Source organism: Aythya marila (genome assembly GCF_965140915.1).
Source record: "Aythya marila genome assembly, chromosome: 8".
NCBI lineage: Eukaryota > Metazoa > Chordata > Aves > Anseriformes > Anatidae > Aythya > Aythya marila.
The window spans coordinates 16652133-16672786 of NC_139049.1; the positions used below are offsets into that span (position 1 = coordinate 16652133).

General features: G+C 37.4%; 1 protein-coding gene across 3 annotated transcripts in view; it reads right to left on the reverse strand.

Moving 5' to 3' along the window:
* PKN2 (protein kinase N2) overlaps window positions 1–20654 on the reverse strand; it is a 54441-nt gene that overhangs the window by 25749 nt on the left and 8038 nt on the right. For all 3 annotated transcript variants that reach the window (XR_014318037.1, XM_082766278.1, XM_082766277.1), the window contains exon 2: window positions 3905–4205. Coding sequence is in view for 2 of the 3 variants with exons in the window: in XM_082766278.1 (XP_082622404.1) it covers window positions 3905–4205 (301 nt within the window). In the remaining variant the exon portion in view is untranslated. The remainder of the gene's footprint in view (window positions 1–3904; window positions 4206–20654) is intronic.

The following is a 20654-nucleotide window of genomic DNA, read 5'->3' on the forward strand; positions in this document are numbered from 1 at the left end:
ATTCTTCAACCTGAGAATGTATTTTCTTTGTGACCTACCTCTTCAGCCAAATATGTTATGGACAGTTTAAGAGATATGAGAATGAAAGAAGAATGAACTTCAGTCATTTTGATTTTATTTTATGCATGTTATATCCAGTCTCCTCCATTCCCTCAAAGCTTTCTATCATCTCACCTCCCTTTACTTTAGTTCTATGGACCAAATTCATTTCTCAATTTTTACATATCTACATAAATACGTAGGTATATACACATATAAGTATAATACATGTTATATAACTCGCATAGCAACTATATGCCTAATTCAGTCGTGGACTTGCTGCAGGTTAGCTAGTTCAACCTTATACCTCATTGAATCATATTCAAAAGCCCAGTCTCTACTGTTATTTTTTAGACATATGAAAATAATATCAATTTAATCCATACTACTCTGTAGAAGTACATTTTCAGGATATGAAATGCCTTCATGTCTAGTGTGAAGTAATCATCCCCATGTTATATATTCAAATAAGTTGCAGATACTCAGCAGTAGTGGTCACTAGGCTTGTCCTACTTTGTTATTGTTGCACTCTGCTTCCCTTTTAAGTGGTGACCTACAAATTCTAAAGCCCTGCATCCTAGTATGACTAATGCACTGCATGATAAGGACAGGCCTGGGTACAAAGACTCACTTCTAAAACATATCTAGATTTACCAACAACCCCATAATGGAATGTAAACCTACATTATGGTCATAGTTGTTTCTGAATCATACATCAGCTGCAAAGTCTATCCTCACATTCAGTAATATAGCTTTTTGGCATATTGAACTTTAAACAAAAAGTACAGTACCAATTCAAGTGGTTGTGAAAATAATTTCCTATGGCATTAGGACATGGGAAGCTTTCAATTCTGGGCAAGCTACCATCAAAATATCTTAACTTACTTGAAATGGGCTGATATTAACACATTTTTCTACAGCAGATTTAAGATTACATTTAATGGTTTTAACATACGTTGGTAACACTGTACTGATTACAAAATAGTCGGACTACAAAAAAAGAAAAAAAAGTAATGTAAGCCACCGCCTGATACCCTAAGCAACATTAAGAGTCACAATAGCTTGTCTAACACTTCCCAGCTCTAAATCTGGAGTACTTCACAAACGTGTTCACACCTACTTTTCAAACACTGGAGCTGGAAAAGAATAAATGACTTTTCCAAGCTGCCACTAATTTTCATTGAAAACAACTGAAACAGTCCAAGAATCTTCAAAGGTCAGGCCTGACAGGTCAAAAGGATCATCATCTTACAGGCATTCTCAGTGTTATTTATCAATGGATTTCAGTCCTGACCTCACTATTTAGAGCCCTCCATAACCTACCTAACATAATGCAGAAGACTAGGAAAACCCAGGGCCACACACACACACACACAAAATCATAACTATATAAAGACAATACAAGCTTTGACTCCCAGAGTTCTTGAACCCTTTTTACCTTATTTTCAGTATTTATGCTTTGCACAGTCTAGAAGTTTCCCATATACGTCCTTATCTTTTAAAAAAGATTTTAACTGAATCAGAAAAAGGTCAAATACAAGCTAAAGTGAAAAGCTGTAACTCAAAATAGAGCTAACCTCTGGAAATAATTCGCTTATACTTGGGAAACTCACATATTCAGCAATAAACAGTTATTAAATTCACTGTATCACTCTGGAGGAAAAGCAAGAATTACCAGACAGAAAGCTGTGACCTCTCCACAGAGCTGTACTGACAGATGATAGGGATGTTTAGGGCCATATCTCTGTGTATTTGTTGAATATTGTGTAAATATTTTATACTTAAGCCAACTCTGCATGTGTATCATAAATCTTACGCTACTAAACTTATTTTACAAGGGCCTATCTCACTAATATCTCAAGTCAAAACTAGTACTTCAGTATTAAAATCAGAATATCACCTAGATGACATGCAGACATTAGTTTGAAATTAGATCAAATGTTTAGTGATAGCATACCTCCCCCATGAATTAGTGACCATGAATGAAGAAGGAGACAGGCAATTAAATTATAAAGCAAACGGCACACAAAAGCTCAATCATTTCTACTTTGGAGGTTTTAGATCATTGATCTGAAAAAGATATACATGTATTTTTAAAGTAGGTTGTGAAGTATATTGTATTAAAATGGGTCTTATATAGGAATACCTGATCTGATACTAAATAATTAATATAAAGATCTCCACAAAGTTTTAAGTTTCTTTTTAATAAATTTGTAACCTGCAATAATTGAAGTATTAAAGAAATAATGTACTTTTCTCAGGGCACATTTTAATAATTAAGGTTGTAAAGGCTTTCTGCCAACAATGCTTTGAACAGAATAAAAGTTAAAATATAGTATTAAGGGGCTTAGTATGCATCAAAAGCACTTAGAAGCACATAAGATTATCAGCTTTGATCTCTTCCATAAGCCCTTCACGAAGGCTCTGGTTGTTGAGCACAAGGCTTGCCGAGCCTGGCTGCTGCTGTTTTCCCAAAAGCCATGGGCACTGCCAGCTTTTTCAGCCATGTACTGCAGCTCTGAACAGCATCGTTTAATTATTTATTTGCACCCAAAGACCTCAATCTCTTTAAAACTAAGTGCTTTCTTAGGGTCTATTGTATTTCCTGAGCCATGTACATGGACAATATTGCTGATTAACTCATTGGGGAAAATTTTTAAATGCTGCACTGAAAGGGGCGCTCTAATGTGCCATCATCCTGTGCCATCTACTTTTCAAATTCCACTACTACAGTGACTTGACACATTTATATCCATACAGACTTTTATATTTGTTTCTACAGAAATTGAACCCAATTTTATTTCTTCTCCCTTTTTCCTGTTATCTTAAAAGCCCCACTACTCTCAACACCAAAGATGACTTTCATAAACCTTAGCCAATATGAAACTGAATGCTTCATGTCCACTAAGAAAAAACAACACGTGGCTATCTATGAAGCATGTTATCTGTATTCCTATCTCATGCTGCAGCAACTACTCTGCCTCACTAGTTCCATTCCCCCCTGTATTGTCTCTCTCAAACCTCAAAAGCAACAAATGCAGAGAACACTGTGCAAGTCTACCATAGACACTTCAACACTTCTGTAGCATGTCACAGGGCCAGATTATATGAATTCCTGATACTATGTGCCAATACTTTCCTAATTTCTCACTGTATCCAAGCTTACTTCAAAAATAATGATCATGCAGTCTATTAACTCTATTGCACAAGCTTCTTAAGGCTCGGCATTCACTTTACAAACGCCTTCAATGGCATGTGTACATTTATTAACTTTTTGCCAAGAAGAGTCTGTGTAATGTGAAATCAGCAGGCTGGCAACACCTCCTAAGTCATTCCGTAAAACTTAAAAAAGGACTGTTTACTTTTACAACATTCCATCTTAAAACACCAGGACTGGTATGTAAAAAACCATGTCTATTCAAAATTAATATCAAGCCATCATCAAGCCACAGAAAATACTAATTAAAACAACTGTAAAAATATTTGAAAAATGGCAACCCCACAGTGGTTATTTCACACCAAAATTTGCTCTTACATAGCGAAAAGCTACTAGAAAATAAGAGAAAGATTGAGAAAATATTTTAATATGGTAATAGCCAAAGTGAAGAACTAGCACAGGTTAAGTTAGTCTTTAGAGCACCATCAAATAGCCTGTGAACACTGCTCCCCCCAAAAAATATATAAAACTGAAAGAGACTAGACATTTCTGTGTGAGTCAAAATAAATAAGCACACATTGGTGAACAAACTCTCCACCTTATTTGCTTATTCCCAGATTCGCTTATTCCCCGAGCAGCTTTTTCAAGTGAAATGGGCTACAGTTTATCTAAGCTAAGAAAAAACAATTTCACTGTGACATACAGTACCTGTAACATCTTCTGGATCCGTTACAACAATGTGTGCGTTTAACTCCTGTAACTTATGATGCAAGTCTTCTAACTTCTTATTTGATTTTTTCAATATGTTGTCCACATATGCCAAGTTCTTTTTATCCGTTGTGACCTTCCTGAGGTTCTCAGCTCCCTCCTTGATTTTAAGTTCCTTCCTTATTTCCCGTTTGATTTGGTCCTTTATTTCATCCAGCTTCTGCTGTACCATTGTATCTGAAAAGTCCAACTTTTGGCCAGTGCTCAGATTCTCAGAGACTAGAAGACTCTTGGCATCCCCCTAGAAAGAAAAACATTAATATAACTACCAGAAAATGTGGTTACTTGACAACACATGCTGAAAAATTGAAGTGACTAGACTTTTGGCCTCTGTATATTAAATGCTCACTTTGTTAAGACCATTTATTGACCATGGGTCTCCATTCATGTTGCCCTAAAGCAACATTATCAAAAGACATTACACGTTAACTGGAGTTACATTTTACACCAGATTTATTTTAAATTTAGTGACATCTTTACTGTGCCTATTTTTAACAGCAAGAGATTTAAATACTTCTGGATTTGTCGTGGCTGCCTGCCTGGCATTTATATGCCTCAGAGCTAATGACTCACATTTGTAACTTTCTAGATTTAATTGTGTGTTTTAATAGAGCAGATGGATATAGGAATTAAGACTAAATTCTAACAATTATTAACTACGATGAATTTCTATATGTTCATTAGAATGTATTTCTTTAGTAAAAAAAGGAAAAAGGAAAAAAAAACTTTCATGATGCTTACAAATGTTTAAGTACTGGCATCTTTATAGACAATAAAGATGTATCAAGATGTTACTTGAAAGTAAGCTTGCTAAGCTTTTTCTTTAAACACTCAAATAAAGCCTTTCACTTAAAAAAAATAATTAAAAAAAAAAACAACTTCTTTTCTTTGTGCAGGCAAACTAGGCTGAAATAATATCAATAATAATAAATCCAATGATGAGTGGGAGTTGCTGTAATAAGGGAATAGGGAATGAAGTGCCCGGTACCGCTGGAGGTCATGCTTGTGCCTCACAAGTACGAAGAGCGTGATTATAGAACCTACACCAAGACAACGACACGTAGTAATTCTTCCTGTGTGTCGTCTTCTACACAGAGTCTGTACAACAAGCAGACACTAGGTCCCACCCACAGCCATAGTGAAGGCTAGCTAAGCGAGTGATGATCAGCGTGTCTCTCTCCTGAACTCTGAATGTGATCCACTGTCGATTCAGGATGTATTTAGTGTACACGTGGCCTGATCTGCAAGCTCACTAACTGAAAGACCAAAATTCCTGTAGATTTTCCTAGACACGATAAAGAAATCGCCTAGATACTTGGACAGACAGTGAGGTATATGAAGGGATAATTAGAAAAGTTTTTGGTGTAAATTATTTGTCATCACTACTTGCTGCCAGAAATACCACCATTTGGAAAGGAATTCAAAAAGAATAGCATCAGTATAATAAACTGTAATGAGGTCCCAGAACACATGATCTCTAGATATAGTTTACAGCTATTTGTATTTTTTTAGACTACAGACATGCATCTTTCTTCAAAAAAAAAAAAAAAACAAAAAAACAAAGAAAAACCCATCCCAAACAAAAAAACCCCACATGAATAATTATGAAATATTTATAAAAGTCATCATTATAAAAGTCACATTTGTATGTTGATAAAAAGTCAGAACAGTATTCAGTGACTTCAAGCACTGATAGATTCATTTCAAAAAATGAAAGAAGTGGGAAAGCTCTGAGGTTCTGGTTCTATGACTAACAGCCATAAGGAACCCCTTGCAGCTTTGTGTTATGTACTTCAGGGTTTGCTTTTGTAATAATCTGGGGAAATGAAGGTCGTGAAGGTTCTGCCTCGGCCATGCATGTCAACAGATAATGCTAGTCAAAATATTTAGATCTGCGCACATTCCACTGATAATGCCTTCTGTAAGTAAGATCCAATCTACTAATCTGTAAGCATAGTTATAGAAGTTCACTAACTCATCTTTAGACCCCCTGTTATTAAGACATTTCCATCTACAGCTGTCACTTTTAATACAAAGTTAGTAATTGAAAGATTCTTAACTATTAAAAGTAGCTGGAATCACCACCTTGCCACGAGATTTGTCTATTTGTGAAAGAGACAACAAACAAGCCATTTAGAAATGACAAACCGAGCGAGACATGCAAAAGGAAAAAAATCATGCAAATATATATTTAAAGGGCACTCGTGATTCTTGCAAGTACACTTTTGTCAGTGCAGATTAAAATAAATAATTTATTATGCATATGTAGAGAGGCTATTAATAGCTGTACTGGGAAATACGTGACATTGCTTCCATATATAGTCATATGGAGATTATTTTTTAGAATAATCAATAGCAATTAGCAACTAGTACAAAGGTTTGCATCAATCACAAAGAAAACCAACAACCACATGTTGAACGGTGCATGTTGAGAAACAACTGAAACTGAAAATAAATGTGTATAGCAATTGTTACATAATGTGTTGGTGTTTAAATGAATACATCCAAATTAGATTGCTATCTCTGATTTCCCTGTTTGCTCTAACAGATAAAAACTTAGGGATGTAAAATAAACAAAAAAGATTAAAGATTAGCATACCACTATTTAGCCTTTACAAACCAGAATCAAAACTGTTTGTAAATACGAAAACCGTATTTTTAAGTCATGACAGTTTACACTTGCTCTGCAAGAATCCTAGATATAAACTTATCATCTTACTGCCTTCAAAGCATGATATCCCACTTTTCAAAGCTCACAGAAAGAAAGGTAAATGTAAGACAAAACTAAAAACCTTTTTCCCATAATAGCACCTAAAGTATGCTAAGAATATGCCAAGAACGTGCACTTCTCAAACAGAACAATGTAATTAAAATATAAATAATTCACAAATATTCTAGACTAGGGTTTCCCAAAGTGACTTGAGTTAATTGTTTATCTATTGAACAATAAGATATTTTGTTACAGGGCAGGTTTTTAATCCCTCTTTGGCCCCACATCCCACCTGTTAAAGAGGTTATGCTCTTCAGTGAAGAGGTTTATGCAGCCCCTGTTCCAGATGCTTAGTGTCTCTAGCAAGTCTTCAATTCAATTCACTCTTCACATTCATCATTTGCATTCCAGATTTCTAGTACCTAAGATAAAGTTTTCCTCAGTTTGAGCAGTCTCAGCACACCCTCTGTTCCTAGACTTGGAGTTTCAGGATGCAGAAGCTTTAAAGCTTTAACATGCTTCAGAGACACCAGCAGCATGGATGCGGACACAGGTAGCAGGTCACAGTCTGTGCATTTGAGCTGATCCCACAGCAACGACTTTCAACAAGCTTTATGAGCTGATGCTATTTCAATGTTGTTACAAAATTTTATAAGGAACTAAGTATTTATACATATCCATATATAATATCGCTTATCTCTCTATATCCGTATACACAGACACCACCACCACGTGGCTGCCAATGCCTCGGGATGCAGTGTTTTAAGCAAAGTCCAACAAGCTTGCTATGCTACAAGACCGTAAACTTTTTAGAGCTACTACAAGAAAACCCCAAGCAAAACCATGGATGACACTGTCTTGTCATCCTGAGTTAACAGCACTTTTGAACTGAAAGCATCCTGTCACCTAGTTATCTAGACATCTCACTGGGCACAAAGGTCACTGGGAAGCAAACAGGCTTCAGAGGAGGAAAGCACAGACTCAGCAACACTGAACAGAGCAAGAGGGCGTTCTGCAAGTAAAGTCACACCACTGCTGCTCCAACACGTTTTGCTGTGAGGTGCAACAAGGGCTGGAGACAGGACCTTGTTCCAGAGGGATGAGCACCCTCAGCAGTGCTCCATCTCAAAATGGAGCTGATGCCAAGATGAACACCACTGGGCAGAACGTCTCAGAGTTGAGAAAGAACAGTAAGATTTTTTCCTTTGAGGAAGGCATCTGCCCAACCCCCCAGCTGAAACTCTATTAAACCGAGAAATTACTTAAAACACAGGGTTCTCCAGCATTATTTGATGGTACCTGAATTAACCTATTACAAAAGCCTCTTGTTAGAGTTGAATTATTTTATTTTATTCTATTTTTAAATTCTCTTTCTCCCCATTTGGATGAATTCCCTCCCAGGCTGAGCCTCACATCCTTCAGAAGACAGCTGTTCTGTGCTCTCAGCCTGAAAATTCAGTAATTGGAAAGAAAGATCAGCTGGGGGTGGGGACCAGCTCCTTTCCTTTGCACTGTTCAGGCAGGCAGGGGTGCAAAGATGAAAAAAATCATTCACATTTTCTACATCAAGAAGCCATCAATTATTATTATTATTTTTTTTATGGCTACTTCCTTTACTCTCCCTCCCAGAATCACTTAATGTGAAACATCAGAGCATTTCCTCTCTTAAGAGGCAAGTAATGATTAAACCACTCCTGCTGGCCTAACAAAGTTAGATTTTTAAAGCAGCGGGACCTGCTCTAAGACAAAAGAACGGGCAGCCAGTTTTTGATGCTTAGTTTCCTTTCTTGACTTCTGGTCATGCCCTGACTGCTGGTTAAAAGGGAGCAGCCGTTCCCCACTGGGTGGTCCCAGGATTGGCCCCCTGGCAGCACACTGTCCTTCCCCCCCAGTGCCATACCACCTGCCCAGGACCACTGCTTTGCACCAGCAGCAGCAAAGGGCAGCGGTGCTCCGTGCTGCTCCCAACAACCTGCTCCTGGGCTGCTTCAGGGAAAGCAGTTCCAGGCAGCAAGGCACACTTAGCAGTGGGAAAACACATGTTTAGGAGCCAGACTGGAGATTTCTGAAATATTTCAGTGTGTAATGAAACTGAAGCTATGTTTAATGCAATGAACTATCAAGAACCACAAATTAGATATTAGTGCTCTAAAAAGAGGAAGTGTGTGTTAGAGAAACAGACGAGGAAACCACATACGTAGCTATCCTATTGCAATGGTCTAAAGCTCAACCTCACTTTGATTGCTGGCTCAAAGACCAGCTACTTGCACAGATGAATGCTAGATGCCAGCCTTCAATTTCTGTACTCCTGGGAAACGTTTTAAGTATAGTTGCTGAAAATACTGGGTAGTGGTCTGGGCATGTCTTCTAATAATACACAAAGTCTGTTTTGGCTGATGTGGTGAGAGACACCAGCAATGCTTATAAAAATCCATCAAGTCCCTGCACTTTTTCTCAGGTCAACTCTAAACCAAATAACGAATGAGGCAAGTGCCTTGACAAACTGAATTTGTCTCAGTAATGGAACTTGATACCGCTGAACAGAAGAAATTACCACAAAGGTGAATATATGCAACTGAAAGGGATTGTCTGATAAACTGAATGACTTCCAATTTAAAAGGAGATCCTCAAATTGCCACAACTTAGGAAAAGATAACCCTAAAATACTGGGCATTAATAACTGCCGAAGACTTGCTTCTAACAGCACTGTACAGCGGCACTGGGTGATCCGGTGTTCGGCTGAGAAAATATCAGACAGGGTAAGAATTCAGATTGCTCAATTTTGGTAGGAATTCTTACAGAAACCTAAGTGGGGCCTTAAACTACAGAATGCTTGACACCTGCTGAGTACTTATGCACAATATTATTTACACTTCACGATGACTTGCTACTAACATACACCCAATCTGCCTTCAGGAAAAAAGAAAAAGCCATATCAGAACTCACAGTAAAACTGAGTACATTTTTCCTAAAAGTATTACCATTCATTTTTATATACCTTTGAATTATAGGTTCCTTTTTTTTTTTTTTTTTTGTCTATTACAGTCTGTTGAAAGAATGAGAAATCCTGTTTGACATGTAGAGTCAAAAATGTTTGGTTGTTTAACACAAGCATATTCATTTCAAACAAAGATGAAAATAATCTCATGTATAATTTAAAAAGTTACCATAATCCAGAAAGACTAAATGTTTATTCATTTTTCATTTCATTTTGAGGAGCTGGAAATACAGATTTGGAACTATTAGGTCTCTTAGTATAATTTTCTGAATAATCTTTTTTTGAGGGGTGGGGTTGGAGTTGTTTTTCTGAACTAACTGCCAAAGGTCCCTGAAGCCCTCTAAGAGTAATTTCTGAAACTACCGTAGTCTTTGATTTTAAGAACAATGTTAATCAATTGCAAACCTTGTCCTTCCCCCCTTCCCCTAAAGTCATTCAGAAAACCAGATGTGACGGCTTGTCTGGATTACTGGAACTACAGGGACTATTTCCTCCTGCCCAGAAGCAAATGTGATTGTGGTCAAGATCTCAGCACTCACCCAATGTCAAGAACAAAAAAACCTTGAAGGCTTAATAGATTTTGGCATTAGTTTGCTGTGCTAACATGTCGCAAATCAGGATTTAAATTTAATCCAAGTCACAGTTCTCTTCTTTGTACCAAGAGGCTGCTTAAGGTACAAATAACTGCAGTGCATTGCATTACACATGGATAAATTCAAGTAGGACATTCATTAAATGGAGTTCAGTTCCACGGTGCATACAGTGAGGGCCTGGCTGCACCTATCAGAGATGTTATATGTACAAAGCCTGTTTGTTCAAATAGGGATGTCCCACCGACAGCCCTCGATCAGCAGGTCCTGTCTGCCCCTCTCCCATGTTGCCCCCATGAACATCCAGTGGGGAAGCCTGGCAGCGGCGGGGCTGCAGCCAACAGCCTCAGCTTGCACCGACAGTCCTGCCTCAGCCCCACCATCACGCCCAGACAGGTATTAAAGTTCTCTATGATGCTGTTCACCATGTGAACACTACACTTAGAGGGTAAGAAACAACTGCTGGTGCTCCCAAAGCCACCTTCTCAAGTGGTATTTTTTCCTTACCTTCTATGTCTGAAAAACACTCCAAAACAAAACCAAAACTAAACATTCAGCAATTGTTTGTGCAGGGTTCCTTGCTACTGCCTAGGCTGCCAGCCACAAGCAATGTCTGACTGGGCCAAAGCTTACTGACTCGAGAAGTACGCTCCCCAAAAGGTTCGCCTGCAGAGCTGGAAGTTGTGCCAGCGCCGTGCCAACGGCAATCACAGCAAGCAGCAGAAGAGAGCTTCCTTTCTGTGGCAGGGGAAGGAAACGTTTTAAAAAACATTGCCTTCAGCTGCTTCTCACTGCAGCAGCTCCTGGAGACCTTACACTAAAAGGACCTGCAAGAAGGCTTGCAAAGAAATGACATTAAAAGAACCACCCCCAGTTTCCTTCCTCACGATAGCAAGAACTTGACAAAGGCTCTGGTACAGCACGAACAGTGAGCACCTGAATCTGAAATCAGCAGATGGCCACACTGTCCAAGAAACATGACTGCAAATTCTGCCAACAGGCACGGTACAGATACTCCAGCAGCTTTCCAACTTCTGTCTGTAACTTGCAGCTCCCAACAAAGAAGTGCCAAGGAGCCTGGCAGAATGGAACTGAACCTTACCCTGCCTACTGTCAGATGGAGGGCAGAAATGGCACAAACTTCGGATACAATGAATACAGCCTGCTGTCACAGCTTTCATTACGTGTGTCCAGGAACAAGGTCAGGTTATGAAATTGAGCCTGTAATAATGTCATTCCTCCATTCTGTTATGGGACCTTGCTGTCTTAGTTTTAATTTAGCTTCTCATTTTTAGGTGCACGTGAAACACTGATGGTATCAGGGGTGCTACTGTAACTGAGTCAGCATAACAAGACAAAGAAGCTGAACACATTCAGCGGAAAATTACATTTAACATACCTAATATGGTTTCAAACAGACCACACACTACTAGAAGCTCTATTAAATGCCAAAAATATAAACTAGTTCTTCCAAGATAAAGGGAAAATGACTTTATGAACTGTTAATGCCATACTGTATGCTGGAAGCATCTCCAATAATTATTTACCATAGAATTGTACCCAGGAGACTGAAGTAATTCCCCCTGAAATGCAGCCTCGCACAGATGCATTCAGTAAAAACATTGAAATAATGAGTTTTCATCTAATTCCTGTAACATTATCATAGCATGTATTGATAATTCGATAAATGCACACACTCTGGTTTAAAAGATGAGGAAAAGCAGGTGGATTAAATGACAGTTTGATAAATGAAAGAGAAGCAAGCTCAAACAAGCATATGCATTTTAAGAAGAAAAGAAGTCCCTTCGTCGCAGATTCTGAACTACAGCTGGATATTTCACATACTGGACTGGGAAGCAAAAATGGGCTTACATGCATATCATATCTCCTATGGACAACACATGAATTCCATGCATCTTGCATTTTCCAAATTTAAACTGAAAAATATAATCTTATTTTCTGACAGAATATGGTAAAAATATATTAATATATATTTCACAGATAAACTAAAGACTGGTAAGTGGCAGAGAAATCAACATTTCTGCGTGTGTGACAGTGAGGCTACTTTGAAAAGATATTTTTCCATTTTAAAACTAATAGTAAAAGTAATCACTGAAAGAGGGTTAGTTTTTTTTTTTTAAAAAAAAAAACAAACAAACAAAAAACAAAAAACCACTTTCAGATAAACAGGGAGTCATTGCTTTCTTCATGAGACCATCTGTAATTTCTGTTTTATATATAGATATAGATAAAAAACACGTCTTCATCCTAGTGGCTTGGAATTATTTATTGAATATATACTATATGGACTTCTAAAATAAGGTCTGTATTTTAGTATTTTTGCCAGACAAATACAACATACAGGTGTGTATGGTATCTATTTCTTTCAGAAATTAATATGCGTTCTGAACAACTGTTAGAGATGAAAAGTTATTTGAGAGAAATTCTTATCACTGGATTTGTCTCAATTTGACATGATTGATTTCCCTGTAGTTACATGAAGCTCAGGTTTGGTGCAAGCAGTTATTTTACTGCTCTGAAATGCTTTAAGTTCAAATACAATTCTGATGTAACAGAACTATTTGATATGAAACTAAGTTAATGCGGATGTTGTACAGAGAATTTGCCTCTAAGTTCATGTAATACAGAAGCTAGTAACCTGTCCACAAAAGATAACCACTCTCCCCATTCCCCAAATGGGCAATTACTACAGGCAAGTATCTGTTGAAGTAGGTGTTGAAATAAACACCTAAGATAAAGCATTCCTGCTGCTACAGAAAGTTAATAATTGTTTTACTTCACCCCAATATAAATACTCTTATTGATGTTTCAGAGAAAAATATTTATCTAATTTTGTCTAACATTCAAAGCCAAGTAACATTATATATATAGGTCAAGTTGTTAAGAAAAAATAGTAATACTATATCATACAAGCTACAGGATATGATATTTTACTTGGTGGAAGAGATTTTGAAGGGTGAAAAGGTCAGTTAATAGACATGAGTCATAATCATGCCTTATGACTTTGGTAACTCCTCCTCAAATACAATGTACACTGTACAAAGGTTATACACTTGGGCACGCATCCAAAGCATATACTCACCTTAATGCAAAGTTACCATTGCAACCACCCATTTTCAGTGGCTGGAATGTTAGCATTAAGATAAACATGCATGCTTAAATTTTTACTTGTGAGGTTTTAATCACTAAGCAGAAATATCAAAATAGCACAGTATAAAAGCAAAAAAAAAATCAAAACCCCAGTTATTAGTACTTAATGACAAGCAGGCCTAGTCCCATTTGTAAGGTGGTTTTCTTGTATTATGGTAAAAATTAATTAAATAATTGTAGTTATTATTTAATTAAAATGTATTATTATCTAGCTCAGATAATTCAACACTCTGACCATTCTGCCCACCCACAAATTACAATATCAACTGTTAACATGTCTTGTAAGTTGCGGTACGTAGAAGTGTTCCACATCCCAACTAAACTGCTGGAGAAGAATGCTATCTGTAATGCCTTACTACAGAAGTCAGTACAATTTTTCTCTGTATTTTCAGTGCAGGTTAAAAATTTTGTCACTGAAATGATGTAAAAGAAATCCCCAGCTAATAAACAGGAATTTCTCAGTAACACATAGAAATGTCAGGACACTGGTAACTGTGATTGGAAAAAAAAACAACACCTTTGTTTCTGGCAATTCCAGCTTCCAGCACTGACAACTGATATGTTAGTCCATTTAACTTCTCTATATTTTAGCAGAGCTATTTTTAGCCATTGCAAAACTAATGGAAGAGCTGAGAGCCTACATTCCACTCTAATTGAGCCATCATGTTTAGCGGCCAACTATTTTGTACATTATAAATGCAGCAATACATATCAGAGATAATACTAACATCTGTTTAGGAGGCAACAAGCCAGGTGGCTATATAGAAGATCTTGGTGAAGGGACCAGATTTTTTTGCTTTCTAGGATGCTTAGCAGTGCTTTCACCGCAACCTGTGGGTTCCTCAGCTTGGTAGCTGAATCTCTTTTTTTCTTATTTTGAAACAGGAATGGCACATATACTTTGATTTGTACCAAGAAACTATGCTGTAGGAAACTCAGTCACAGCAGTTTTAGCTATTATCTCTGAAGTAAGTTAAGAGAAAGCTCACACCCTCCACTCCAACCAGCTAAAAGAGCTACTGCTGTTAATCTCCAGCACTAAAAGAAAGATGGAAAAGCCTCCTTAAATCCTTTCCTCATCTTTTCAGGTGGTCAGTGGGAAAAGAAACAAACAAAACACACACAAACCAAAACCCCTCACGTTTCGGGATCAGGATTAAGTATTGTTGCCACACCCAAAATTCCATTTGCAGAGATGCAGGCATCTCATTCCATGCCTTTCCAGTAAGTTTATGGATGAGCCGTGAGTTATTTATAGAAGCATTACTTCACATCCCCATTTGTCTGAGACTTCTACAGAGCATCACTGATGTACGCTGTGATACATTTGAATAGTGTTTTTGCAATCTTCTTCTTTCTCTGACCTTTGAAACATGGTATGAAATTTCTCACTAGCTCCTAATATCCAGTTTGTATGTAAGAATTCCCTAGGTATTACAGAAGTCATGAAGAACCAGAAGCCTCTCATAACCTACAATAAAAGCAAGAAGAAAAATTTCTGACCACTGCTTCATATGCAAAAGCTGTGAGAGGCAGGTGAATTCACTTACTGATTATGTGGACTACACAAAGTCTTAATACATTTACATTTCAAAAACAAATCTGCTTATGGGTTTTGTTTTTAAAGCTTTCTACATTTTCTGTAGTTTTTAGGAGCCCTGATCCCCTACTGACCTACAGCACAGTAATCCAAATTGTCTCTCAAACAAGCTGTTCTTCACTTTGCATATACACTTGTGTACGGCTCTTCCATCAGCTCGTTACCAAGTCCCAATATCAGCTAAAATGAAAACGGGACGCACCAGTTTCCAAATAACCAATGCACCAAGGAGACCTCTAACATAACAGTTATAAAACAGCATAAAACAACAACATGTATACGCGTGCCCATAAAAGTGAATCTTCCTGGGTATGCTATAAAACTGAGTTAAAGTAATGATGTCCCCCCCCCAAAAAAATAATCACCTTACAACTGCATTAAGCTTGAGAAATTATATATTGTCTTTACACCGTCTAGTATTCAGAAAGCCCACAATGAGGTATACTTGCTAGTGACTTCAATGTACTTCCTTTTTCAGACTGGACGCTAACATGCATACATTTGTGTGTGCTTTCCAGCATCAATCATGTTCAAGAATCCATTCATATGATATTTAACTTCTTTTCACCCTAAATTCACCTCTTTTTAAATATTAAAGACTCATCCTATTTTACAGGGCATATATACAAAGTAGTTTTCACACTTCTTTTTTTTGTTTTAATGTTCTAGGCATATTACTTGCCAATATTCTGGTCTAACAAATTTTGACATGCTCATAACTTTTTAAGTATTTCCACATCATTCCAGTTCAGAAACATTTTAGTTATCATCCCAAGAAAACCTTCAGTTAAAAATCCAAACTGTAGTATATAAATTTTGTTGAACAGTAGGGGAATATTATGCTTATTAACAACCAGGAGCTATGAAGACTAGATTTGACATTCAGCAAAACCTTCAAGAAGGCCTTCAAGCTAAAGGAAGAAATCTATTTATGGTTGAAATTTAACCTGCTGCGTTCCCCCGAGTCTGTATTTCCCTATAATGAGCTATCTAATTTGAAGCGTGCCTTCGTTAGCAGACAGAAATATACAAACTAACTTTTGACTGAAATACCATCAGGAAGATGACTTCTACTCCATCAGAGCAGCATATTCTGACTCAACACATGGTTTCAGGAGGCTGCATCTCCCAGCTGTATTTGAAAGAAGGGGGAGCATGGGCATGCACCGAGGCTCTCTCAAGGATTCTAATAAAGATGTCAAGATGTTAAGACACGTGAGAAAAATAAAGATTAGTCCCAATAGTAATAATAATAAAAAAAAGAGACAGAAATAAACATTGGTCTCAATCTGTCTATACCATCATCTGAAATAACATATGCTATTTAGCTCACGCTGTCACCCTCTCAACCGTACATTTTTCTGACCTCTCTTAACACTACTGGTTTCTTTTTCACACCCTTCCCACTGCTTTACCTAGACAGGATGCAATAAACAGATGTTAAATAAATATTCTGGGGTACAGCCAGTGCTTTAGTGCACAGGTTCTCCCCATTTCCTGAATGTGCCAGAACCACACCAGCCCACTCTTTCTTCTGCCAGCCATAAGGGAGGAAGGGCAACTGTCCCCAGTGTATCAGTACATGCCACTGATAGGGTTCTTGCTGCTCTACTTCAGTTTGGTAGGAACCTCCAGCACACATACTTGACTATGTACTAAGCTTCAAGTATATTCATTGCAATAAAGAAACACTTAAATACTTTGGGACAGTAGACAGCTTAATTTATAACAATGGAAAAACTCATAAAAGTAATTAGAACATCTGACGTTTTCAACATATATGGTTAGCAAAGTGCAAGACAGAAATTAGGGACTGAAATCTGCAGATAATACTATGTGCTAGATGCCAGTAGTTCAGTTTAAAGTGTGCTTATTTGAACAACTGCACAAACTTTAAACTGACAGTAAATTAATTCAAGTAAATGCAACAGACAGGAAGGCAGAAATGAAAAGGCTGAAGAACTGAAAATCTTACTTTCAAGTCCATAGGCAGTATTATCTACTATAGAAAGGAAAGAGTTGCAAAAATGGGAGGCCACTTATAGCACTTGCATCTCCCTTGTCTTTCTTTCGTACCCAAGGTCATCTGGTTCAAGACTCAAATTGGAGTTAAAGAAACCAATTCCCATGCGTGTGGCAGCTGCTGCCCTGCCGGTGTCACTGAGTTACTCCCATCAAGAAGAAACACTTCAGAAAGAACACTTTAATATTAGTGCTGGCTGCTAGCCTGCAAAACAGAAGATGGTACTGAATGCTACTTTACAGCAGACCCACATTCTTTTTCCTTCTGCACTTAAACTTATAAGGATTTTTAAAAAATATTTGTTAAAGTAGTTTAATCAAAAGTTTGAGAATACATTCCCTCTTCTGTACAGGATTCCAGTATAGGTGAACATCAGTTTTGAAGGAATCTAGGTTAACTATCAAATTTGTTGTAACATACGGTAAAATGCAGAAACAAAGACAGAGTTCAGGAAAGGAGTTTGCCCCCCAAAACAAAAATAAGCTTTTGTTGAATGGCACACACTTTCTCACAGATGCTCATTTTATATGAAATCTACACATACAATTTGAAAAGGAAAAAATTCAGATTTAGATATTAGTTTGTGAAATGGCTTATGTATTGTGGGGTCATATTTGAACTAACTTGATAAAGACAAAGAGTTAAAACTGATGAAATTTTTCTCCCAACTCATAAATACATAGTTTGTCTCTGGCTAACTGGTATAAGTTAGGAAGTAGAGAACAAAAATAAATATAAAAAAAAAACAACTATACTAACATTGCATTATTTTGAAAATTAAAATGGTCCTTTAACAAAGTTTCATGTTTCCATCTCTTCAAGAGAAGAGAGACTTAAGACACAAATGATAGCAACTTAAGGAAAATCATTAAATAATGGGTTAAGTTTCAAGAACAAAATTTAAATCATCTTCCTGAGGTTCTCTAATTATACAGATATTTGAATTTGCAAATGATAACTTTCAACATCTAGTCATTCTCAGCCTAAAACACCAGCTTCATATGAGCTTATTTATAAGCAATAAACAAAGTCAAATATTGAAGAAAACATGCTTCCATTAAAGGAGATTGCCGAGTCCTAAATGGGCAGCAGTTCAAGAATGCTACACTAGTAGTCAGGCATGTACGATTTACAGTACTTTTACTTTTCTACTGCTGTCACTAAGTTTAGAACATGCCCTACAAAAAGGCCTTCCTGATTTTAAAGTGCTCTCCAGATCTGTAGTACACTTATTTTTGGTATTTTCAATACAGGCCTTTGAGACCTTGCCTTCAGCCTGACTGTCTTCCATAACCTTTTGCTAGGAGCTAGCGTACCGTGTTCTCCCCCCACGCCATCACGCCCAGGCAGTTACTCATGCACTCCGAGCTGTCAGTAGGATACCTCATCACTAATGCAGAGAGCAATGATGTACTTTTGTCTTTTGTGTTTAAAAAAAGCTGACAGTTCTTTGTCATTATGTCTCTTGTAAGTGTAGCCCACGAAATTGAAGAATTAGGGAAGAAATAATCCTGTCATGTCACATGCAGGCTTATCTATGCAGGGAACATTATCCTACAATGCATTCTACTTCATTGTTTTGAAAAGTTCTACCACAAAAATAAACATATAAAGTTGAAAAGCAATGGATGGCTTTACACACAGTGCTTGTTAAAAAAAAAAAGCCAGGCCACAAAGTCATCCTGCATGTCTTTTAAGTTCTCAAGACAAATTTGGGAGGCTTCTGGATTTGTGTTACTTAAGAATCCAAGTGATAATATGCAGCACAATGATGAAAGAGCAATTTCAATCACACATCTAATAATCTGATGTGAACATGTTGAGTCATAAATCTACCATAACAGGGGCTATGTTTTTCTTACAGGGAAAGAGAAATAAGAAAAGTGGGCAGGAGAACAGAACTAAGCAAGTTTTCTTCTGTTTTATTTTTGGACTGGCAGAAAGTTTCTTGCCCATGTTACACAAATAAGCCAGCTGCTAGCAGAGCACTCCAGAAGATTTTGAAAAAACAAAATCTTTCCTTGTTTATTCCGAAGATAATGCTCACCCCAACAGCACAACTCATAAAAATCATGTCCTAAATTCTAATGGCACTTCTGAGTTATAACAAAAAAAAAAAAAAAGCAAACTGTTTGCCAATGTGTACAAAGAAGAGGAGAAAACTGATAATCTTACAAATGAATTTGACACTGTAAGAACTTGGAAAACATTTATTTTGCTACCTCAAATTTGTTATTTCTGTACCATATATTCAGGCCTTCCCCCTTCCCAAATTTGGCTACACCTCTCATGCACAGCATTGATCTTATAACACAGGATTTCAAAGTCCTCTAAGTGCTGCTTTAATTGATGCTCATATGACCAGTCAGAGGTATTGTTATTGCAATCATTTTTTTTTTCTTACTAAATATTCAAATGCCTCACAGCTATTGAGCTATTTAATAACAAACGTATCCATACCTAACTGTAACACATGCTTCACTTTCTTTATGGATAAGTAACGTTATTTATTTGCACAGTAACTTTTCTTCACTCCAAAATTTGATCCCAACTGTTTTAATTGTATCCTTGCTTTTTGTTTCACTTAGTTACAGAAATAACAAAAAGACTGATGATTTTTCAAAACTACTCTTTGCCCCAGGCATATAAAAGCTTTAACATGAACTATGGAAGACCAATAAATAAAGTCATGGTAATATCCCCACATGCACCTAGCGTACTGCTACAAAACCTTAACACTGTTTTCAACCTTTGACATCAAGCTAGATGAAACTACATCTTCCATCCACGCATGATGCACAAATCAATGCTATTTTCAAGGCTCTCTCAGACAAAGAAGTTCTTACACTCCCATGCAGCATACCATGAGACCTTCTGCCTGAAGAATGCGAAGCTAGAAAAGAATTGCCACTGACAGGGCATGGATGTTCATTATCTGCCTATCCATCTCCAGCAGAATTGGACTGTCTTCATAGTGCCTAGCAAAAGCCACATAAACAGAGTAAATCTGTCTGCATCAAGCCTGTAACCTGAAAAACATTTTACTGCATAAACCAGCATTGCTGGGAAAAACAGAAAAACACACCAAAAAAGCACACAATAGAAACCCCGCCCTGAAGAACCAGCAGTCCTAACCTCTCCTAGAGGCTTGTTCCTGCCCCAGACTACCCCCTGATGCATGCCAGTGCAAACCTTTATAGGGCCACATCGTGAACTGGACTGTGAAACTTATCTAGCTGAAAACTGATTTAGGAAAAACAAAACCAAACCACCAAGTGAACATCAAATCAAAACTAGCAACAAAATCTGTTCGCTCTATAGCTGTTTGTGCAAATGCAAAGCAACACAGCATGGCACAGAACCGCTTTTAGCAGCGGCACCAGCTGACAAAGTCTGACACGTTCTCTGAACAGCCTCAAGTCTGCCTGGGCAAAACTTCCAGTTATAGCAGACAGTGAGGACAATGAACCAACTAGAACTTTTCCATCCTAAATTTATCACAGATTTGCCTTGTGTCTTAGCAATCTACAACAATAAAACAAACTGAATCAACCTTTTTATAGTTTTCAAATATACATATCTTTGAGTTCCTAAGTTC